General features: G+C 40.7%; 1 protein-coding gene across 1 annotated transcript in view; it reads left to right on the top strand.

Annotated features, from left to right (window-relative positions):
- LANCL2 (LanC like glutathione S-transferase 2) overlaps positions 1-18921 on the top strand; it is an 84961-nt gene extending 66040 nt beyond the window's left edge. The window contains exons 8-9 of the mRNA XM_073550043.1: positions 11376-11448; positions 15231-18921. Coding sequence (XP_073406144.1) covers positions 11376-11448; positions 15231-15307 — 150 coding nt within the window. The 3' untranslated portion in view covers positions 15308-18921. The remainder of the gene's footprint in view (positions 1-11375; positions 11449-15230) is intronic.
- Positions 18922-19965: the final 1044 nt, after the last annotated feature.

Raw genomic sequence — 19965 nt, 5'->3', positions numbered from 1 at the left:
ACATACAACAGCAACACACCTAGTGAAGGCAAGGTCACAAATGGACAGAATGGAGGCAGCCACCTGTTCCTGAGCCAATAAATAGGGTGCAGGCTAATGATTGAAATAGTTAGCAGGCCTCAAAACCATTAAATGTCCATTTTGCAAGCCTGCGAGAAAATCTCGCAATACGGATTCCATACGGATGCTGACATGCGCAAAATATGTGACCACACCTTGCTTACGGATGACATACGGAGCACAATTTAGGGGTCATTCATCCGTATTACGCATGTAAACTGCGGACCGTATTTTGCGTCGGTTAGTGTGACCCTGGCCTTACACAGAATCTCCTATGTAAGTGCTCAACAGAGCGCACAGGACAAAAGTGATCTAAGCCTCATTCTGATTTTTGTGATGTGGAATCACGAAATAAACAGCTGTACGAGAATAGTTCTTATTTTTATTTATATCACAGTTCACCGTGTGGTATTAGTGATAAGACTGGTTTATTCTTCAGGTCGGTGTGATTACAGCAATACCAGATTTATATTTTTTTGTTTTACTGCGATCACACACAAAAAATGCTTTTTTATCAAACCAGTTACATTTTGTTGCTACCATTTTGGGGTGTATAACATGTTTTGATCACTTTTTATTCAGATTTTTCAGACACAATAATAAAACGAGCAATTTAGTTAATTATTTATTTTTTGCACGGTTCACTGTGGGGTAAAAGTGATATGGCGATGTTTTTGCATCGCCATATTCTATAGCTGACCCTTTTTTAGTTTTTTTTTCCAAATGAGCCATATTAAGGCTTGATTTTTGCAGGATAATTTGGCATTTTCATCATACAATTATTTTACACCTGAATGTTTTATCTCTTTTTATTTTGATCAATTCTATGAGTGTCAATGTGCTGACAAAGCTCCATTTTGGCGTTTTTTTTATAGTGTTGACAGCGTTATTTATTCCATACACAGTTATATAGTCTGGGTTGTTCCGGATGTGGTGATATCAATTATGTGTATGGTTTTTGTTTATTTTTGCTTTAACACAAAGGCTGCGTTTTAGTTGCTTTTTACAATACTTGCAAAGCCTATGAGATTTCAGAAATCTCATGCACACACATTGTTTTTTTTGCGGTCGAGATTTTGTGCTTTGCTGCGTTTTTTAACATAAAGCATGTCACATCTTGTGGATTTATTGCTGTGTTTTTGCATCTTTTTTTCATCCATTGACTTGAATGGATGGTGAATAAATGGTGCAAAAATGCAGGTGGACTTTTTTGCAGCATATTTGTTGCAGACAAGTCAAGGACAGCAGGATGTGACCTCACACTTGACTCTGCTACTTCTAGATAGCAGGCTGCATGTTTGCATGATGCGACCATACAGAATGTCATCCAGCAGGGACACTGAGCAGCGTACCCGAACCCCATTCACTTGAATGGGGAGCCCGAACATACAGTGTTTGCAATGCTGTCATGTGCATGACAGTGCAGCAAACACCACTTCTGATCTGTGGTAAAATCATCCCTGCCAGTCAGACAGCCACGGTTCCCACGCTGTCAAAAGACCGCCTGCTTCAGCAGCTGTGATCGGAGGTATAAAGTTTACGAAGCCAGCTGCCACCAATAGCAGTGAGAGCAGGAGCGACGGCTGATGAGAGTATTCATCAGCTGGCTCCTGCACTGCAAATAAATAATAAAAAAAAACCTTCGTGATTTCCCCATATTTTTGATAACCAGCCAACCAAAACTTGCAGCTGCGGGCTGCAGCCCTCAGCTGTCAGCTTCATCAAGGCTGTTTATCAAGAATAGAGGAATCCCCACGCCGTATATTTTCATTATTTAAATAAATCATTTAAAAAAATGGCGTGGGGTCCCCCACATTTTTGACAACCAGCCTTGCTAAAGCAGACAGCTGGGGGCTGGTATTCTTAGCCTTGTAAGGGGTCATGGATATTGGTCCCCCAGCCTAAAAATAGCAGCCCGCAGCCGCCCAGAAAAGTCGCATCTATTAGATCTATTACTTCTATTCTGGCCCTTTTTTTCCGGCTCTTGCGGTAGCAAGGGGGTTTCATATGTGTGGGACTGATGTCACCTTTGTAATGTCAGGTGACATCAAGCCCACAGATTACTAATGTAGAGGCGTCTATAAGACACCTATCCATTACTAATCCTATAGTTGTATTTTAAATAAAGACAAAGCCAGAATAAAGTCTTTTATTTCAAAGAAAAAAACAAAACACTTTTTTACTTTTTTATTTAAAAATAACAAACACAGTTATACTCACCTAACCCCTAATAACACTGAATCTCGCGTCTTCTGTAATAAAACAAAAAAACTACAACAATATCCCTCACCTGTCCGTCGTTCTGTCCCATGCCATAATCCTTGTCTGGGGATAAATAGTTTTCAACCTGGACGCTGCCAAGATGCGACCGTTCAGGCTGAGAATCACTGATGACTGAGGTGCTGCGAGCCCACCGTTAGTGACCAGCGGTGACTTTATCAAGTCTACCGCAGATCATTGAGGCTGCGTTTCCAGTTGGGCTGAACTGCGGTGACCTCAGTGAGATCCCCGGCAACACCGTGAGAAAGTCGCTCAATGCAGAGGCGAGTTCACAACAGTTCAAATTCACCGCAGTGAAATTCTCTCAGTGAACTCAGCACTGCTCCGTGCAACGTTCTCACGGTTCTAGTGAGGATTTCACCGAGATCACCTCAGTTCAGCCCGGCTGGGAACGCTGCCTCAGTGACTGGAGGTAACCTCGATGATGTCACCGCTAGCCACTGACACTGCGCTCGCTGCAGATCATTTCCCAGTGGTTCTCAGACTGGACGGTTGCATCTTGGCACCATCCAGGTTGAAAACTGTTTATCCCCTAGACATGGATTATGGCATGGTACAGAACGACGGAGTGGTGATGGATATTATTTTAATTCTCTTGCAGGGGACAATGGCGTCACTGGAATGGGCGATGCTGTAAGCATGATTCAATTATGATTTTTTAAAGGAGTCTGTGTCACTGTGTCATTCATTCAATTAAAGGACTTTATTCTGGGTGTATGTGTGTTTTTATACAAGGCTAAGTATACAGCTGTGAGATGATATTAATAGCCTGGGAAGCTCCATGGGTATTACGCCCTATCAAGGCTATAAACATCTGCCCCCAGCCGTCTGCTTTCCCTCTGCTGGTTGAGAAAATTACATGGGAGGCTACGCTTTTTTTTTTTCAGAAAAATAATCTTTTAATTAAATACACATACAGTAAGCTGCACACACACTGTACTAACGGTATTTGTCACTGACTTCTATATATCTACCTATTCTATGTGTATATACTGTATGTACGGTAATCCATCTATTCTGTTGAGTCCCAATGTAATTTTACTGTAAATGACTGCTGAATTGGCGTCTTTTCAAAGGATCTAGAGGTATAGTTCTACACAAAGTACTTTTTTTTTCTCTGGAGGAACTCCACTTTATTAGCATGCACAAAGTTAGCCTCCAAAACACATGAAAAAAATGCACCAAAACATGCGTTTTTGCCACAGCTTCTTGCCTACCAAGAAAGCAGGTTTTGCTGCAGAAAAAAAACGCCCAGTGTGAACTTACATAAGTGTTATTATTTTACTGATGGGAAATGGTGACTCAGAAGGGGTTCTCTAAAACAGTGTCGAGACAGAGGAAAGTACAAAACTTATTGGATGAGGGACCTGAGACTGCTGAAAGTAATTTGTAATTTTAATGACTGTAAATTAGAAAAAAAAATTTTTTAGAACAATTCCTAATGACTTACCTTTTTATATTCTGGAGAAACCCTTTAAATTTAGAAAATGAAAGGCATATCGAGTAATTACAAGGAAATGCCTACATTCAATTTTTAAGCCTCTCCTTTTTTTTTTTTCTTTAATGTTACGATTCGATAAAAACCTCTTGTAGTTGACCTATGTTTTCTTGGCCCTTAAAGTATCTAGATTCCCAAACTTGTAATGACTATCTAAATGTTTTGCTGCTCCGAGGTGTTTTATGGCTGCCTGGCCCTTGTAAATTGCATCTGAAAGCTCATACACTATATTTTATGATCAAGGAAATAACTCTATGGGGAAATCCCCAACCCTTCAGGATGCATTTGGGTCTAAAAATTCCCGCTTTAGTAGACAGCTTGTGAAATTGACTTACATTAACCAATTCACCGCTAGCACCATACTATTAAAAATGCAAGAGTTTTCCTTCAGGTGCTGTCACTTCAAAGAAAAAGCATCATAAAAAGGCACATGAATAATTTGATGGTGGAGTGCCGATTGCAGTGTGGATTTATGTATTGTTTCTGTTGTTATGTATTGTTTGTTTTATGCCTTTTGATGTGTTCCTTAGAGATCATGCAGTGCATTTTACATCTGTTTGGTCATATTTAGGAGTTCTTATGGAAGGGAAAAGTCTTCTTTTACAATCACTTTGTTCATAACATTTCTGTAAGTTCAGTTAGTAATGATGCTTTAACTTTTTCGTTGCCAGTGGTTTCGTGGTGGTGCCGTGAAAATCATGGACAGCACACAGATGCAATCCGTGTGCTGCCCATGATTAACATTGTAATGAATAGGAGAAGCTTTATTTATATATTTTTTTCATCTGTGAAAATGAAAAATGTATTGCTATGTTTGAACATTGAAAAACGAAAAGATTTTAGCGTTAGTACATTTTTGGGAGACGCTGAAAAATGTACATGGACCACACATCCAAAAAATCATACATTGATCTAATGCTGCTAAGCAAAAATATACAGTACAGAACATGAGGGTCTTAGTTTAACCCCTTTCCTACATTGGACGTAATATTCCGTCCATGTGACCTGGGCCCTAAGTCCCATGGATGGAATATAACGTCTAATGCGATCAGCGGCGCCCACGTAGTGAGCGCCGCTGATCGCGGCCGGGTGTCAGCTGATTATCACAGCTGACACCCAGCACAATGTGTCAGGGGCGGTCACGGACCGCCCCCGACATGTTAACCCCTTGCACACTGCGATCAAACACAATCACGGTGTACCGGGGGTTAAAAGGAAGCATCGGCAGGGAGGGGGCTCCCTCTGTGCTTCCCTGAGCCCCCCACAGCAGTGCAATGTGCAGCGCTGCTGCGGGGGTCTCTTTCCCTACAGATCCCCGGATCCAAGATGGCGACGGGGACCTTCGGGGGCCTGTAGGGAGCTGGCTTCCTCTGTGCCTGCAAAGCTCAGGCATGAGGAAAGCCTGTGCAGTGCCTGTGACAGATTGCTGATCTGTCACAGGACAGTGATGTCCCCCCTGGGACAACCTAATAAAGTTAAAAAAAAATTTAAAAAAAAAGTGTAAAAATAATTTAAAAAAAAAATCGCTAAATAAATTAGGAAAAAAAAAATATTCCCAAACAAATTCATTTTTGGAAATAAAAAAAAAAACAATAAAAGTACACATATTTGGTATCGCCACGTCCGTAACGACCTGCCCTATAAAACTGTCCCATTAGTTAACCCCTTTAATGAACCCCTTAAAAATTAAAAATAAAAAACGAAGCAAAAAATAATGATTTATTATCATACCGCCGAACAAAAAGTGCAATAACGCGTGATCAAAAAGACGCATATAAATATCCATGGTACAGCTGAAAAGGTCATCTTGTCCCGCAAAAAACGAGCCACCATACAGCATCATCAGCGAAAAAATTAAAAAGTTATAGCTCGCAGAATAAAGTGATGCAAAAATAATTATTTTTTATATAAAATAGTTTTCATTGCATAAAACCGCCAAAACATAAAAAAAGACAAATGAGGTATCATGTAACCGTACCGACCCGAAGAATAAAACCGCTTTATCAATTTTACCGCACGCGGAGCGGTGTAAACGCACCCTCCAAAAGAAATTCATGAAACGCTGGTTTTTGTTCATTCTGCGTCCCAAAAATCGGAATAAAAAGCGATCAAAAAATGTCACGTGCCCAAAAATGATACCAATAAAAACGTCAACTCGTCCCGCAAAAAATAAGACCTCACATGACTCAGTGGGTCAAAATACGGAAAGATTATAGCTCTCAATATGTGGTGATGCAAAAACTATTTTTACAATAAAAAGCGTCTTTTAGCGTGTGACAGCTGCCAAACATAAAAACCGCCATAAATAGTAAATCAAACCCCCCGTTATCACCCCCTTAGTTAGGAAAAAATAATAAAATTAAAAGAAAATGTATTTATTTCCATTTTCCCTTTAGGGTTAGGGCTAGGGTTAGGGCTGAGATTAGGGTTAGGGGTGTGTTGGGGTTAGGGTTGGAGTTAGAATTGGGGGTTTCCACTGTTTGGGCACATCAGGTGCTCTCCAAATGCAACATGGCGTCGGATCTCAATTCCAGCCAATTCTGCGTTGAAAAAGTCAAATAGTGCTCCTTCCCTTCCAAGCTCTGCCATGCGCCCAAACAGTGTTTTACCCCCCACATATAGGGTATCAGCCTACTCAGGACAAATTGCAAAACAACTTTTGGGGTCCAAAAGTTTCTCCTGTTACCCTTAGGAAAATAAAAAATTGGGGGCAAAAATATCATTTTTGTGGAAAAAAATGATTTTTTTATTTTCACGCCCGGGCGTTATAAAACTTCTGTGAATCACTTGGGGGTTCAAAGTGCTCACCACACATCTAGATAAGTTCTGTGGGGGGTCTAGTTTCCAAAATGGGGTCAATTGTTGGGAGTTTCAATAGTTTAGGTACATCAGGGGCTCTCCAAAAGCAACATGACACCCGCAGACCAATCCATCAAAGTCTGCATTACAAAACGTCACTACTTCTCTTCCGAGCCCCGACGTGTACCCATACAGTAGTTTTCTCCCACATATGGGGTATCAGCGTGCTCAGGACAAATTGGACAACAACTTTTGGGGTCCAATTTCTCTTGGTACCATTGGAAAAAGAAAAAAATTGGTGACTAAAAGATCATGTTTGTGGAAAAAATAAGTTTTTATTTTCACGCCCAGGCATTATAAACTTCTGTGAAGCACTGGGCGGTTCAAAGTTCTCACCACACATCTAGATAAGTTCCTTGGGGGGGGTCTAGTTTCCAAAATGGTGTCATTTGTGGGGGGTTTCCACTGTTTTGGTACATCAGGGGTTTTCCAATCGTGACATGGTGTCCGATCTCAATTCCAGCCAAAAACGTCAAATGGCGCTGCTTCCCTTCCGAGCTCTGCCATGCGCCCAAATAGTGGTTTACCCCCACATGTGGGGTATCAGCGTACTCGGGACAAATTGCACAATAACTTTTATGGTCCTGTTACCCTTGGAAAAATAAGAATTGGGGTGAAAAGATCATTTTTGTGGAAAAAATATGATTTTTTAATTGTACCGCTGTACGTTATAAACTTCTGTGAAGCCCTTGTGGGTTCAAAGTTCTCACCACATATCTAGATAAGTTCCTTGGGGGGGTCTAGTTTCCAAAATGGGGTCACTTGTGGGGGATTTCCACTGTTTAGGTACATCAGGGGCTCTCCAAACGCGACATGGCGTCCGATCTGAATTCCAGCCTATTTTGCATTGAAAAAGTCAAACGGCGCTCCTTCCCTTCTGAGCTCTGCCATGCGCCGAAACAGTGGTTTCCCCCCCACATATCAGGTATCAGCGTACTCAGGACAAATTTCACAATAACTTTTGCAGTCCAATTTCTCCTGTTACCCTTGGTAAAATTAAAAAAATTGAACTTGAAGTATTTTTTTTGTGAAAAAAAGTTAAATGTTCATTTTTTTTTTTTTTAAATATTCAAAAAATTCCTGTGACGCACCTAAAGGGTTAATAAACTTCTTGAATGTGGTTTTGAGCACCTTAAGGGGTGCAGTTTTTAAAATGGTGTCACTTTTGGGTATTTTCTATCATATAGACCCCGCAAAATGGCTTCAAATGTGATGTGTGGTCCGTAAAAATAAAATGGTGTTGAAAAAATGAGAAATCGCTGGTCAATTTTTAACCCTTATAACTTCCTAACAAAAAAAAAATGGTTCCAAAATTGTGCTGATGTAAAGTAAACATGTGGGAAATGTTACTTATCAAGTTTTTTGTGTGCCGTATCTCTGTGATTTAAGGGCATAAAAATTCAAAGTTGGAAAATTGCGAAATTTTAAATTTTTTTGCCAAATTTCCATTTTTTTCACAAATAAACGCAAGTTATTTGAATGAAATTTTACCACTAACATGAAGTACAATATGTCACGAGACAACAATGTCAGAATCACCGGGATCCATGGAAGCGTTTCAGAGTTATTACCTCATAAAGGGACAGTGGTCTGAATTGTAAAAATTGGCCCAAGAGTTAACGTACAAACCACCCTTGGTAGTGAAGGGGTTAATATTCTGATCAGACTCTATGAAGCCCACTGCCACGTCACCGTAGTTGTGCTCTAACTACTGCCACAGTGACAAAATAAACTTTCTTTAATGAAATACATAATCAAATTTTTAAAACTGATATTGACGGAAATAGTCCAAAATAAAATGAATTCGGTGTGAGGGAACATACAGATATCCATATAAATTGGTCCGATATTGGACCACACTTCACGGACTGGTCGGGGGTCTTCTGACCTGAGCATGGCAGCTTCATAAAAATATATAAAGTTATAACACTTGGGTCGGGAGACCTGCGGACAGTCTGTGCATTGCGGTCCAAGTTTGCCACATTTGTTGCCCGATCCAGCAGGTCACTTACACTATGTTTTCTTACCCTAGTACAAGCTTCAGTTGTTCCTCATCACATGAGCCATGTGTTGTTATTCCATGATGCCATGAAGCCAAAGCGAACGGACAATACTCTATACTCCTGCTTCTAGACCTGTCCTCTGCCTTCGACAAAGTTGACCACTGCCTCCTACTGCAGATCCTCTTTTCAATATTTTATTTTAAAAAATATAATTTATTTGTTTTTCATTCCTGCTGTCTTAATTCCTATGAAGCATCTGAACAAACTGAGCACGGTTTTGAATACTTCGAGTTACAGTTTATAACATAGTGGTACTTTTGGGGTTTTTCTAACATATTAGCCTTTCAAAGCCACTTCAATACTGAACAAGTTGTAGTGCAGCGGGGTTGGTGCAGTGTGACAGACAGGCAGTGACCCATGAAAGTTCAAAAACAAAGTTTCTTTTAATGGTCAACATACTCACAAACAGAAAAGCAAATAGTATCCTCCGGATCGCAGCCGGGAAACAAGATAGTCTGGGACCGGTTGCTGTGGGCGATTACACCGCTGTGTACGCTGAGGGGTGCCAGACTTTTTGGCTCCGCTTGGCTCCGTGTTGCTTCACACAGTCTGAAGCTATGGCAGAGCCTTCTGCTCTGCAGGATTGCAAAACAAAACTGACACACCCAACCCTCTGCTGCAGGGTTTTTACAAGGAACCTGTGGCCGTAGGCCACTTGGAAGACCTGGCCGGGAGGAAGCAGACGGCCCCACTACCATCCTGTAGTTCGCTTCAAAAATAAAAGCCCATGGCAGATTTTCTTAAATCTGCCTTGGGCAAATAGCTTGCCCAAGACCAACTCTTACTTTCATTTTGCACTGCAATCACAGCTATGCCTGTGACTGCAATGTACTCCCGGCATCAAGTACACTTCTGTGCACATCCTGGGGGACACATAGCGACCATTGCATATGACACCGGTCACTGCCTCACAAAGTTTGTAAAAAAGCAGATTTGTTTTCGTTAAATGAAAAATGATGCTGATGAAAAGTAGACATGGTACATGTTATTTAATAACTATTTTGCGAATTTACCTGTTTTAAAAAAAAAAATTAAGTTTGAAAATTGCAATTTTTTTCTAATTTTTTCCCAATATTTCTATAAATATGCACACATTTGCATCTAAATAAATTCACCATTACCATGAAATACAAAGGGCCCGATTTATAAAGTCCAGTTTTCTTGACACCAGTCTTGATGAGGAGATGTGCTAGATTTAGACCCTCCTGATTCATGAAGAGGTGTACGCCTGCTAACAATTATGCTGGAGTAAGATTTGTTTCGTTGCAAACACCACCTCTTATCAAAAATTTGAACAGTGGCAGTCGGCGCTCCCCAGCTCCTCTCACTTTGTCAGGGTTGGGCAAAAATTGTGTGAGAACGTCAAAAAAAAGGAAAAATTTAGTGCAGCATCAAGTTGTGCTTGTCATGCTAGTCACTACTCATGGACATGCTGTGAGGCAGGGTAGTCGAGATGGCCAGGGTCAGATACCAAGAGAGCTCGTTGTAAACTAAAGGGAAATACAGAGGTGTAGTCAGGTCACAGTCCGAGGTTAGACTTCCAGAAAGGTTGCAGATCAAAACAAAGGGGCTAGGCAAACGGATGGTGAAAGGCAAATCCAAGGTCGGGTAACAAAGATCAGAAAAAAAAGAGCTCTGGGAACATACCCAACACACACCACTTGAGCTAAGCTACAACTGGCAGTAATTGTAGGCATAGAGACAGCTAAATAGCTACTGTATATAATTACTCTGAACAAGATACACATGGAGGATACCCCGCACACCCTAGCTTTGATTTGGCAGCTGGACTGTCACTGAAAGCACTGACAGCTCAGCACGCCCCAGCCCTAGATTGGACTGCTGAGCTGTCACTCATTGCGTCCAGACACACAAATAGGAGGAATTGTGACAGCGCCAACATTTTTTAGACATTTCAAAGCTTTGATAAATCTGGTCCAAAGTGATTATAAAACCAGCTTCAGAATCACTGGGATTAGAAGAAGCACTGCAAAGTTACTGCTTCATAAAGTCTCACATGCTGAGGTCTGGTTAGGACATAAGCATACAAAAGGCAAGAGAAATGAGAGAGGGTGAGGGTGATAGTAGTGCTCACCTGGGGTGGCTGTGTATGAACACAAAACCAAGAAGAGCCCCGTGGCTGGAGGAAAAATTCCTCTACAAAGAAATTCACTTCAGTGGAGAGATCAAGTGATCCCTCCACTGAAGTGAATAAAGTGACACGTGTCAGATTTGAAAACGTTGCTCTGTCTGGAAGGTCAAAACAGGCTTTTGTGCTGAGGAGGGCCAGAGTTCTCTTTAAATTTCATGTTCTTAAGTAAAGAATAGAATAAATGATTTTTTTCTCACAGAATGTTATAGTATATTTTACCTAAATGGGAACAGAATAAATTATTTTCATGTCTTCACATTAGTTTGGTAAAATGAGTTCCTTATATCATTTTATTTTTTTGACTTATTTATATCCAAATTGGTAATTTTGGAATATTGAATTTAAGAATTTCAGTGTTGTATTTGGGTAGACTATACTACTGGTCCTGATGTATGTAGTGTGGACAGCTGTGTGCTCCTTTCAACCTTACCTTAAGTAACGTGCGTCTGTTTTCTCTTCTAAGTTTGCAGAGTGGTGTTTAGATTATGGCACACATGGATGCCGGATCCCTGACAGACCCTACTCTCTCTTTGAAGGTAATCCAACCAACTGTGTGCTAGTGTAATGTGGCTACCTTATGAAGACTCCTTTTCAGGTGCTCTCTATGGGCATATGGACACATAGAATGGGGTCACCCATCCTCCATAAGCTAGAACAGAGAACCCCTCTGCAAGAGCTACTCCAGTTCTAGTAACCTGGATTACATGTAGTATAGTACAATGATAGCCATTCATTCATATTTTTTGTAACCTTTTTGTTGATTGAGAAAAAATACCGGGATACAAAAAGACAACAAAGTGAACTAAGAAGAGTGACATTTTAAATAGTTTACATTGTGACTGAGAGAGGGTGTGGGGAAAAGAACAAGTGTGAGGGGTAGACAGTACTTATTTTTTCGACAATAAGACGCACTTTACAGCAAAAAAATCTTGCTAAAAACTGTGTGCATGCTGTTTTTCGGTGTACATGTTTGCGCTGTAGAAGGTGTACATAATTTTCGTGCTGTAAAGCTATATGTGTATAATACATACTCTGCAGAAAAACACTGAGGCTGTGTACCCACATTGCGGATTGTATGCGTTTTGCTGCCAAAACGCTGTGAAAATGCATGCAGAACGCACCCCATGCATTCCGCACATGCTGTGCCAATGCTGCATATTTTTCCGCGGCAGGATCGCATAGCGGAAAAAAAACGCAGCAGGTTTATTATTTTTGCGGAATCGCCGTGATTCTGCACACACAGGAATGCATGAGATCCACTTACTTTCCGCATGTGGCTATGCCCACCATGCACAAAGTGAGCAGCTCATGTGCGGATGGTACACATGGTCTGGAGGAGAGGAGACTGTCCTCCAGGCCCTGGGTACCATATCCCTGTAAAAAACAAAAAATAAAAAAAATCGGGTTATACTCACCTTCCGGCGTCCCGCGCAGCCTTACCGATGCTCCCGCCAACTCCCGTTCCCAGTAATGCCTTGCGGCAAGGACCTGTGATAACGTAGTGGTCTCAAAGGTCATTGTTGCAAGGCATCACTGAGAACTGGAGCATCGCTGAGGCCTGGGGACGCTGAGTGGGACGCCGGGAGATGAGAATATCACGATTTTTTATTTTTTTTTACATCCTATCTTTTACTATTGATGCTGCATAGGAAGCCTCAATAGTAAAAAGTTGGTCACACTTGTCAAACACTATGTTTGACAAGTGTGACCAACCTGTCAATCACATTCCAAGAGATGCTTCAAATTGCCTGGAATGCGCTTGAATTCCGCACACGAAAATCGCGTGAAAAACACTTTTTTTCGCAGGAAAAACGCATGCGAATTCCATGCGTTTTTCCCACGGCTGAAGTTGCGGAAATTTCCGCAGCATCTCTGCAACGTGGGTACATAGCCTATCAATCTATTACCGCCATACTCTACTACAGTGCATTAAAATTAGTGCTATTTACCCTTCCACTTCTTTACATCTCCAGAGCAGTGGGATATACAGTCATATGTTAAAGTTTGGGCACCCTTATTAATGTTAACCTTTTTTCTTTATAACAATTTTGGTTTTTGCAACAGCTATTTCAGTTTCATATATCTAATAACTGATAGACTCAGTTATATTTCTGGATTCAAATGAGGTTTATTGTGCTAACAGAAAATGTGCAATCTGCATTTAAACAAAATTTGACCGGTGCAAAAGTATGGGCACCCTTATCATTTTCTTGATTTGAACACTCCTAACTACTTTTTACTGACTTCCTGAAGCACTAAATTGGTTTTGTAACCTCATTGAGTTTTGAACTTCATAGTCAGGTGTATCAAATCATGAGAAAAGGTATTTAAGGTGGCCACTTGCAAGTAGTTCTCCTATTTGATTCTCCTATGAAGAGTGGCATCATGGGCTCCTCAAAACAACTCTCAAATGATCTGAAAACAAAGATTATTCAACATAGCTTTTCAGGGGAAGGATACAAAAAGTTGTCTCAGAGATGTAATCTGTCAGTTTCCACTGTGAGGAACATAGTAAGGAAATGGAAGAACACAGGTACAGTTCTTGTTAAGCCCACAAGTGGCAGGCCAAGAAAAATATCAGAAAGGCAGAGAGGAAGAATGGTGAGAACAGTCAAAGACAATCCACAGACCACCTCCAAAGACCTGCAGCATCATCTTGCTGCAGATGGTGTCACTGTGCATCGGTCAACAATACAGCGCACTTTGCACAAGGAGAAGCTGTATGGGAGAGTGATGCGAAAGAAGCCGTTTCTGCAAGCACGCCACAAACAGAGTCGCCTGAGGTATGCAAAAGCACATTTGGACAAGGCAGTTACATTTTGGAAGAAGGTCCTGTGGACTGATGAAACAAAGATTGAGTTGTTTGGTCATACAAAAAGGCGTTATTCATGGAGGCTAAAAAACACAGCATTCCAAGAAAAACACTTGCTACCCACAGTAAAATTTGGTGGAGGTTCCATCATGCTTTGGGGCTGTGTGACCAATGCTGGCACCGGGAATCTTGTTAAAGTTGAGGGTCGCATGGATTCAACTCAGTATCAGCAGATTCTTGACAATAATGTGCAAGAATCAGTGACGAAGTTGAAGTTACGCAGGGGATGGATATTTCAGGAAGACAATGATCCAAAACACCGCTCCAAATCTACTCAGGCTTTCTTGCAGAGGAACAATTACAATGTTCTGGAATGGCCATCCTAGTCCCCAGACCTGAATATCATTGAACATCTGTGGGATGATTTGAAGCGGGCTATCCATGCTCGGCGACCATCAAACTTAACTGAACTGGAATTGTTTTGTAAACAGGAATGGTCACAAATACCTTCATCCAGGATCCAGGAACTCATTAATAGCTACAGGAAGCGACTAGAGGCTGTTATTTTTGCAAAAGGAGGATCTACGAAATATTAATGTCACTTTTATGTTGAGGTGCCTATACTTTTGCACCGGTCAAATTTTGTTAAAATGCAGATTGCACATTTTCTGTTATTACAATAAACCTCATTTGAATCCAGAAATATAACTGAGTCCATCAGTTATTAGATATATGAAACTGAAACAGCTGTTGCAAAAACCAAAATTGTTATAAAGAAAAAAGGTTAACATTAATAGGGGTGCCCAAACTTTAACATATGACTGTATGCCTTTCCTTTTTTCTGCTGTCTAAACTCGGGGTGTGCCCATTAGTAAAGTGTGCCAAAAATATGGTACTTATTTAACTTAAAGAGAATCTGTCACCAGGTTTTTGTACCACATCTGAGAGCAGCATAGGAAAAGAGACCCTGATTCAAGCCATGTATCGCCTAGATTACTGGGTGCAGCAGCTGTGACACTATCAGAGACCTTAAATTTAGCTATTCAGCAGAGCTCAGAAAGCTAACTCCGCCCACAACAGGCTCTCTATGTAGTTTGTCTCTTCACAGTAAGCTGCTTATCAAAAGAGGGGCGGAGTCGGTCAGTGATCACATGCACTGTGGCCAGGGCAATGTGATAAAACCTTCATTGTATGTAAACAAGAACACACAGCCTTATAAAGAACAGATCACTGAATTCAGTGTTTCCGCTGCTACTTCAAGCTGTTCTCAGATTACATACCAAAAACATTCTGGCACATTCCCTTTAATAGGAAACAGTAGGTCATAATGTACTATAGAGGTGTATTACACAAAAGGAGGAATCTGGGACAGTATTTTTATTAATATTACACATATACAAAAATAAATTGTAAAAAATACAGTATTTTTCCTGTTTATTTTGTATGTTTTTTTTTATCATCTTCAAATTACAAAATTCTTGTTGGATCTCCTCTATCCTTTTTCAGGAATGGCTGGCACAATTCATTTCTTGTCAGACCTGATGACACCAGAGACTTCACGCTTTCCTGCATTTGAACTTTGATTGGCTGGTGGGAGACTATGGAGAGGAATACCTGTCGGTGGTTTGAGAAGATGAAGAGCTCAGACTTACTACATTTGGTGCCTCCACCTCATCTTGCCAAACTAGACTTGTCACCTGTTTTTACAGAAGAGCTGTTGCAGTGTTTTCTCTAGACACCACTGTAAAAAAAAACCTGCTATCCTGAAATATGTCATTAACCTTGTGATACCATTGTATGTTTGTTGAAATGGGTAAATGCTTTGTTATTGTATTTTTTTCTCTTTTTATGTTCATTTTGGTAATGTAAATGTTGGCATTAATTGTTGACTCTCTTAAGACAAACCATTGAAAGAGAACACCGTTTCATTTGTAGTGTATATTATATGGACTGCTGGGGTCCTCAAGGATACTTGTGGAAGCCCGAGAATCAGCTGCTTTGTAGCCCCATCTCAAACGCAGCAGCAGAGATGCTCACGAGCGGCCTCTGCTCCGTTTGTTGGAAATGGGATTGCCGGGAACTGCTAGTTAACGCACTAGTCTTCCTCCAGCAGTACCATGGATAGGACGTAACTTGTGATTAGGGGAATAAACCTTTTACACCACATTATGCTATGAATCTGGCCATTGCAGTACTTGCAGAAATGGATGTACACCGTACAAGATAGGTGATTGGGTGGCTGAACATCAGCAATCTCTGGGCAATTTAAAGGAAAACTTCAGAATAGTAGAGAACTAAGAGTAATCCTGCCTCAGAGGTTTACAATAATGCATGACGGTCAGTAGAGGTTATATCCTCAAATTAATTTCAAATAAGATTACCTGGGCAAGAAATAAACTTTAAGAAATATTATTCCCATTAGAGGGAATATAAAACATTGTGTTTCATTTTTGTATTCTATTTTCTGTACATCTTGACATATGCAACCATATTGCCTTAGCTACTGTTAAAGGGAATCTGTCAGCAGGTTTTTGCTATGTAATGTGAGAGCAGCATACTGTAGGGGCTGAGAGTGTGATTCTAAGGATATGTCACTTTCTATACTTTGTTTTGCTGATTTAATATTTTGCTGATTTATCAGTAGGACATTATCACTACAGAACTAGCCGCCTCGTGCCTCCTAGTACAACCACACACCCCAGTACTGATTAGTATATTTCTGTCATTACTCGATGTACATAGAAAGCTGCCAATAAGAGGTGTGGGCGGGGTCACACAGGGCTCAGCATTCCGAGCTCTGCTAGATTTGCAGAAGAAGAAATCTCTGATTGTATCAAAATGACAGCATGCAGACCATAGACAACTGTGACTATATCAAAACAGCTGCACCCAGTAATTTAAGTGATACGTCTCTGGAATCCGGGTGGTCTCTGTTCCCACATCATATTGCTGTCAGATTACATAGTAAAAGTCTGCTGACAGATTCCCTTTAACAGCTTTAGGGCTCACACTCACTTGTGAGAATCGCACGAAAACCTGGCACTCCTGCCGGCACTCGGACTGGAGCGTGCGGCTACATGTATTTCTATGTAGCCGCAGGCTTCGGTCTGAGTGCCGGCGGCAGCGCCAGGTTTTCATGCGAGAGACTCGCACGAGATGAGCCCTTAGAGATATGCTTTACTTTGTGGCTTTACAGAAGCCTCAGAGCCAGGCATTGTTTGCAGATATTCACTCCCTTTTATACAAGAGTGTTCTCGGTGTGATATGTGCAGGGAGGGACGACACTCCTTGTCAGTGGTTATAGATGTGATATGGGAGAATTTAAAAAAAAAAAAATACGAAGAATTCTTAAAATACACATTTAACATGAAAACTAGAGATAATTTTCTGCTGACACATTCCCTCTGAGCAATTTCTCAGTTTTGTTTCTGCGTATTGCCTAGATATTCTCACCAGATCTGTTGTTATGTGATACAGTGATGTTTTCATGTGCTTGTAAGATAGGCAAGTCCTTCACATTTCTCACAACTGAACAGACTAGATTATAGGCAGAGCTAGAATAATCTCATTTCTGGTCAATGGGTCTTGATGGAACAATGGCACTGTGTCAAAACTGCATGTTTGGTAAATGTCTTTGTAAGGGCCATCTGCATGTATTATGGGATGAACGTTCAATGTGCCTTCATTACACGACAGATTCGACTAATTCATGATACTTTGGCTTCTGCCTTCTTGGTCGCACCACGGGACAAGGGGACATGCAGAGATAGGTTTACACTCTGGAAGATTACACCACTGGCGGCTGTCCCGATTCATCAGATGCCCTTAAGAAGCAGTTACAGTTACTTACGAAACTTAGAAAAAAAACAATCCAATAATCTCTACGATGTCTGATATACACATAAAAGGTTTTTTTCAGACAACCTTCTAAGTCCTGGCCTCAAGTATCTCTTTACATGATTGGCATGTACCTTAGCCTTCGTAAAGGGAATCTGGCGCCCGGTTGTTGTTACGCCATCTGAGAGCAGCAGATACATCACTTACTGGGCTGCCTGTTGTAGTTTTGACAAAAATACATGTTTTATCTGCTGCCGATCTACCAGTTCTCTGAACACTGATCTCTGTATAACGCCGTTCACATCACTAATTGGCAGCTTTCTGTGTACACTCATGAATATGGAGGACTACACGGCAGCAGGTGTACTAGTCCTCTAGTGTCAATCTGCTACTAAAACAGTGAATTTATCAAAACTGCAGCAAGTAGCCCAGTAAGAGGCACATTACTTTAAACAAGGTTTCTGCCCCTACATTATGCTACACTCAGATTATGGTGCAAAAATCTGGTAACAGATTGATTCCATTTATCTACAGATTGTTTGTCCAATAGTTACTCTGCGGATATCCCTGCATTCACCATTTGTACTGAGCGTATATAGAAATAGGGCTTGGTCTTCATGTGTTTGCTGGTAACTCTGTAGCATGAGACTGAGGTTTGTTAGTCTGGGCGTGAAAATTGCGCATTTTTTGATTTGTGGTATTTAGGATTTACATGATACTTTACAAATTGCCCTTGATTATATGTGATGTAAAACAGATCAAGTATGTGGTGAGTACCTGTCCTAAAATAGGGGAGCAATTTTCAGATTTTGTAATAAGTCGGTGAAGACTTGTCAGAAGATTAGCTCTAATACATTGATTTCAGTGATGTACTGCCCGAGTCATTATCAAACCACTGCATTGCTGTTAGATGAGGGATTAGATGTTGTTTGATTTTATGGATGTGTGTCTGTCTCTGATGCTCAGTGTGTACCAGAAATATTAGAGGTAACTTACCTGCAGCACTGTTCACGTGTTCTGTGTTTCTGTGTATGTGACCTTTTATTGCTGTGGTCAGAATATTAAAAGCTGATAACAATTGCCTGTGACTTTTAAATGTAAGTCTTCTGCACCAAAACTACAGTAAATTTTGTTTATATGAATCAGTATATTTTGATTGAATACGTAAAAATCAATGTGCACATATGAAGTGAAAGTCACTGTTATTTCCCCATCAAAGTTGTGGTGTACGGTCGCGTTTCCATGCCTTATAATGAGTCTGACATATGCTAGAAAGTGTTCTTTGGCCTACAGTACGCTGTCATACTGTTCATTCACATAGATTTTGTTTTTAATGTATTAAAAGTATTGTATGATACCAGCCGCTATATCACATCCTCCTTGTGTTACATTGTGTACCGATAGCTGCTTCTATATTGACTATTGTGTCAAAAAAGGTACTCCTATAATATGATACATGGTGGCTTTTCTTTAAAAGATCTATCTACAATGTTTCATTCTAAAGGAATTACCAAGATTTAGCTTGAGGGTTGATCTAAACTGCATAGTACTACAGTTTGTGTTAATAGTTTCACTTAACACAAGTTTCACTTAACACGCTAGCAATATCGCTGCAACGTCACAAAATCGGTGACTTTACAGCGATATTGCTAGCGATATCGCAGTGTGTAACGGGGGCTTAACATCAAAGCAGGAGAAAGAGACAGAATGAGATGGAAGGATAGGGCTAGGAGTGAGGAGCACTGACATATCAATATGCATTTAGTATATTTGAAGTATGGTACATGGAATTAAAGTCGAGGAAAAAGCAGCAGTGTACCAGTTAAAACAGAGGAAGGGGAACACATGGGATTCTGGGGTTCAGTGGGTATTCTGAGCAATGAGAGTCAAAATGAGAAAACAAATCACCTTGTCTGATCTGGCAAGATTTATTTTGCAAATTATGGTGGAAAGTAAGTATTTGGTCACCTAAAAACATGCAAGATTTCTGGCACTCACAGACCTGTAACTTCTTCTTTAAGAGGCTCCTCTGTCCTCCACTCATTACCTGTAGCAATGGCACCTGTTTGAACTTGTTATCAGTATAAAAGATACCTGTCCACAATTTCATACAGTCACACTCCAAACTCCACTATGGTGAAGACCAAAGAGCTGTCGAAGGACACCAGAAACAAAATTGTAGCCCTGCACCAGGCTGGGAAGACTGAATCTGCAATAGGCAAGGAGCTTGGTGTGATGAAATCAACTGTGGGAGCAATAATAAGAAAATGGAAGACATACAAGACCATTGATAATCTCCCTCAATCTGGGGCTCCACGGAAGATCTCACACCGTGGGGTCAAAATGATCACAAGAACGGTGAGCAAAAATCCCAGAACCACATGGGGGAACATAGTGAATAACC

Source organism: Dendrobates tinctorius, unplaced genomic scaffold, assembly GCF_039654945.1.
Source record: "Dendrobates tinctorius isolate UK_male_01 unplaced genomic scaffold, ASM3965494v1 ptg000162l, whole genome shotgun sequence".
NCBI classification, from domain to species: domain Eukaryota; kingdom Metazoa; phylum Chordata; class Amphibia; order Anura; family Dendrobatidae; genus Dendrobates; species Dendrobates tinctorius.
Note: the sequence above shows the minus strand (reverse complement) of the source record. Positions and strands in the feature narration are given on the sequence as shown.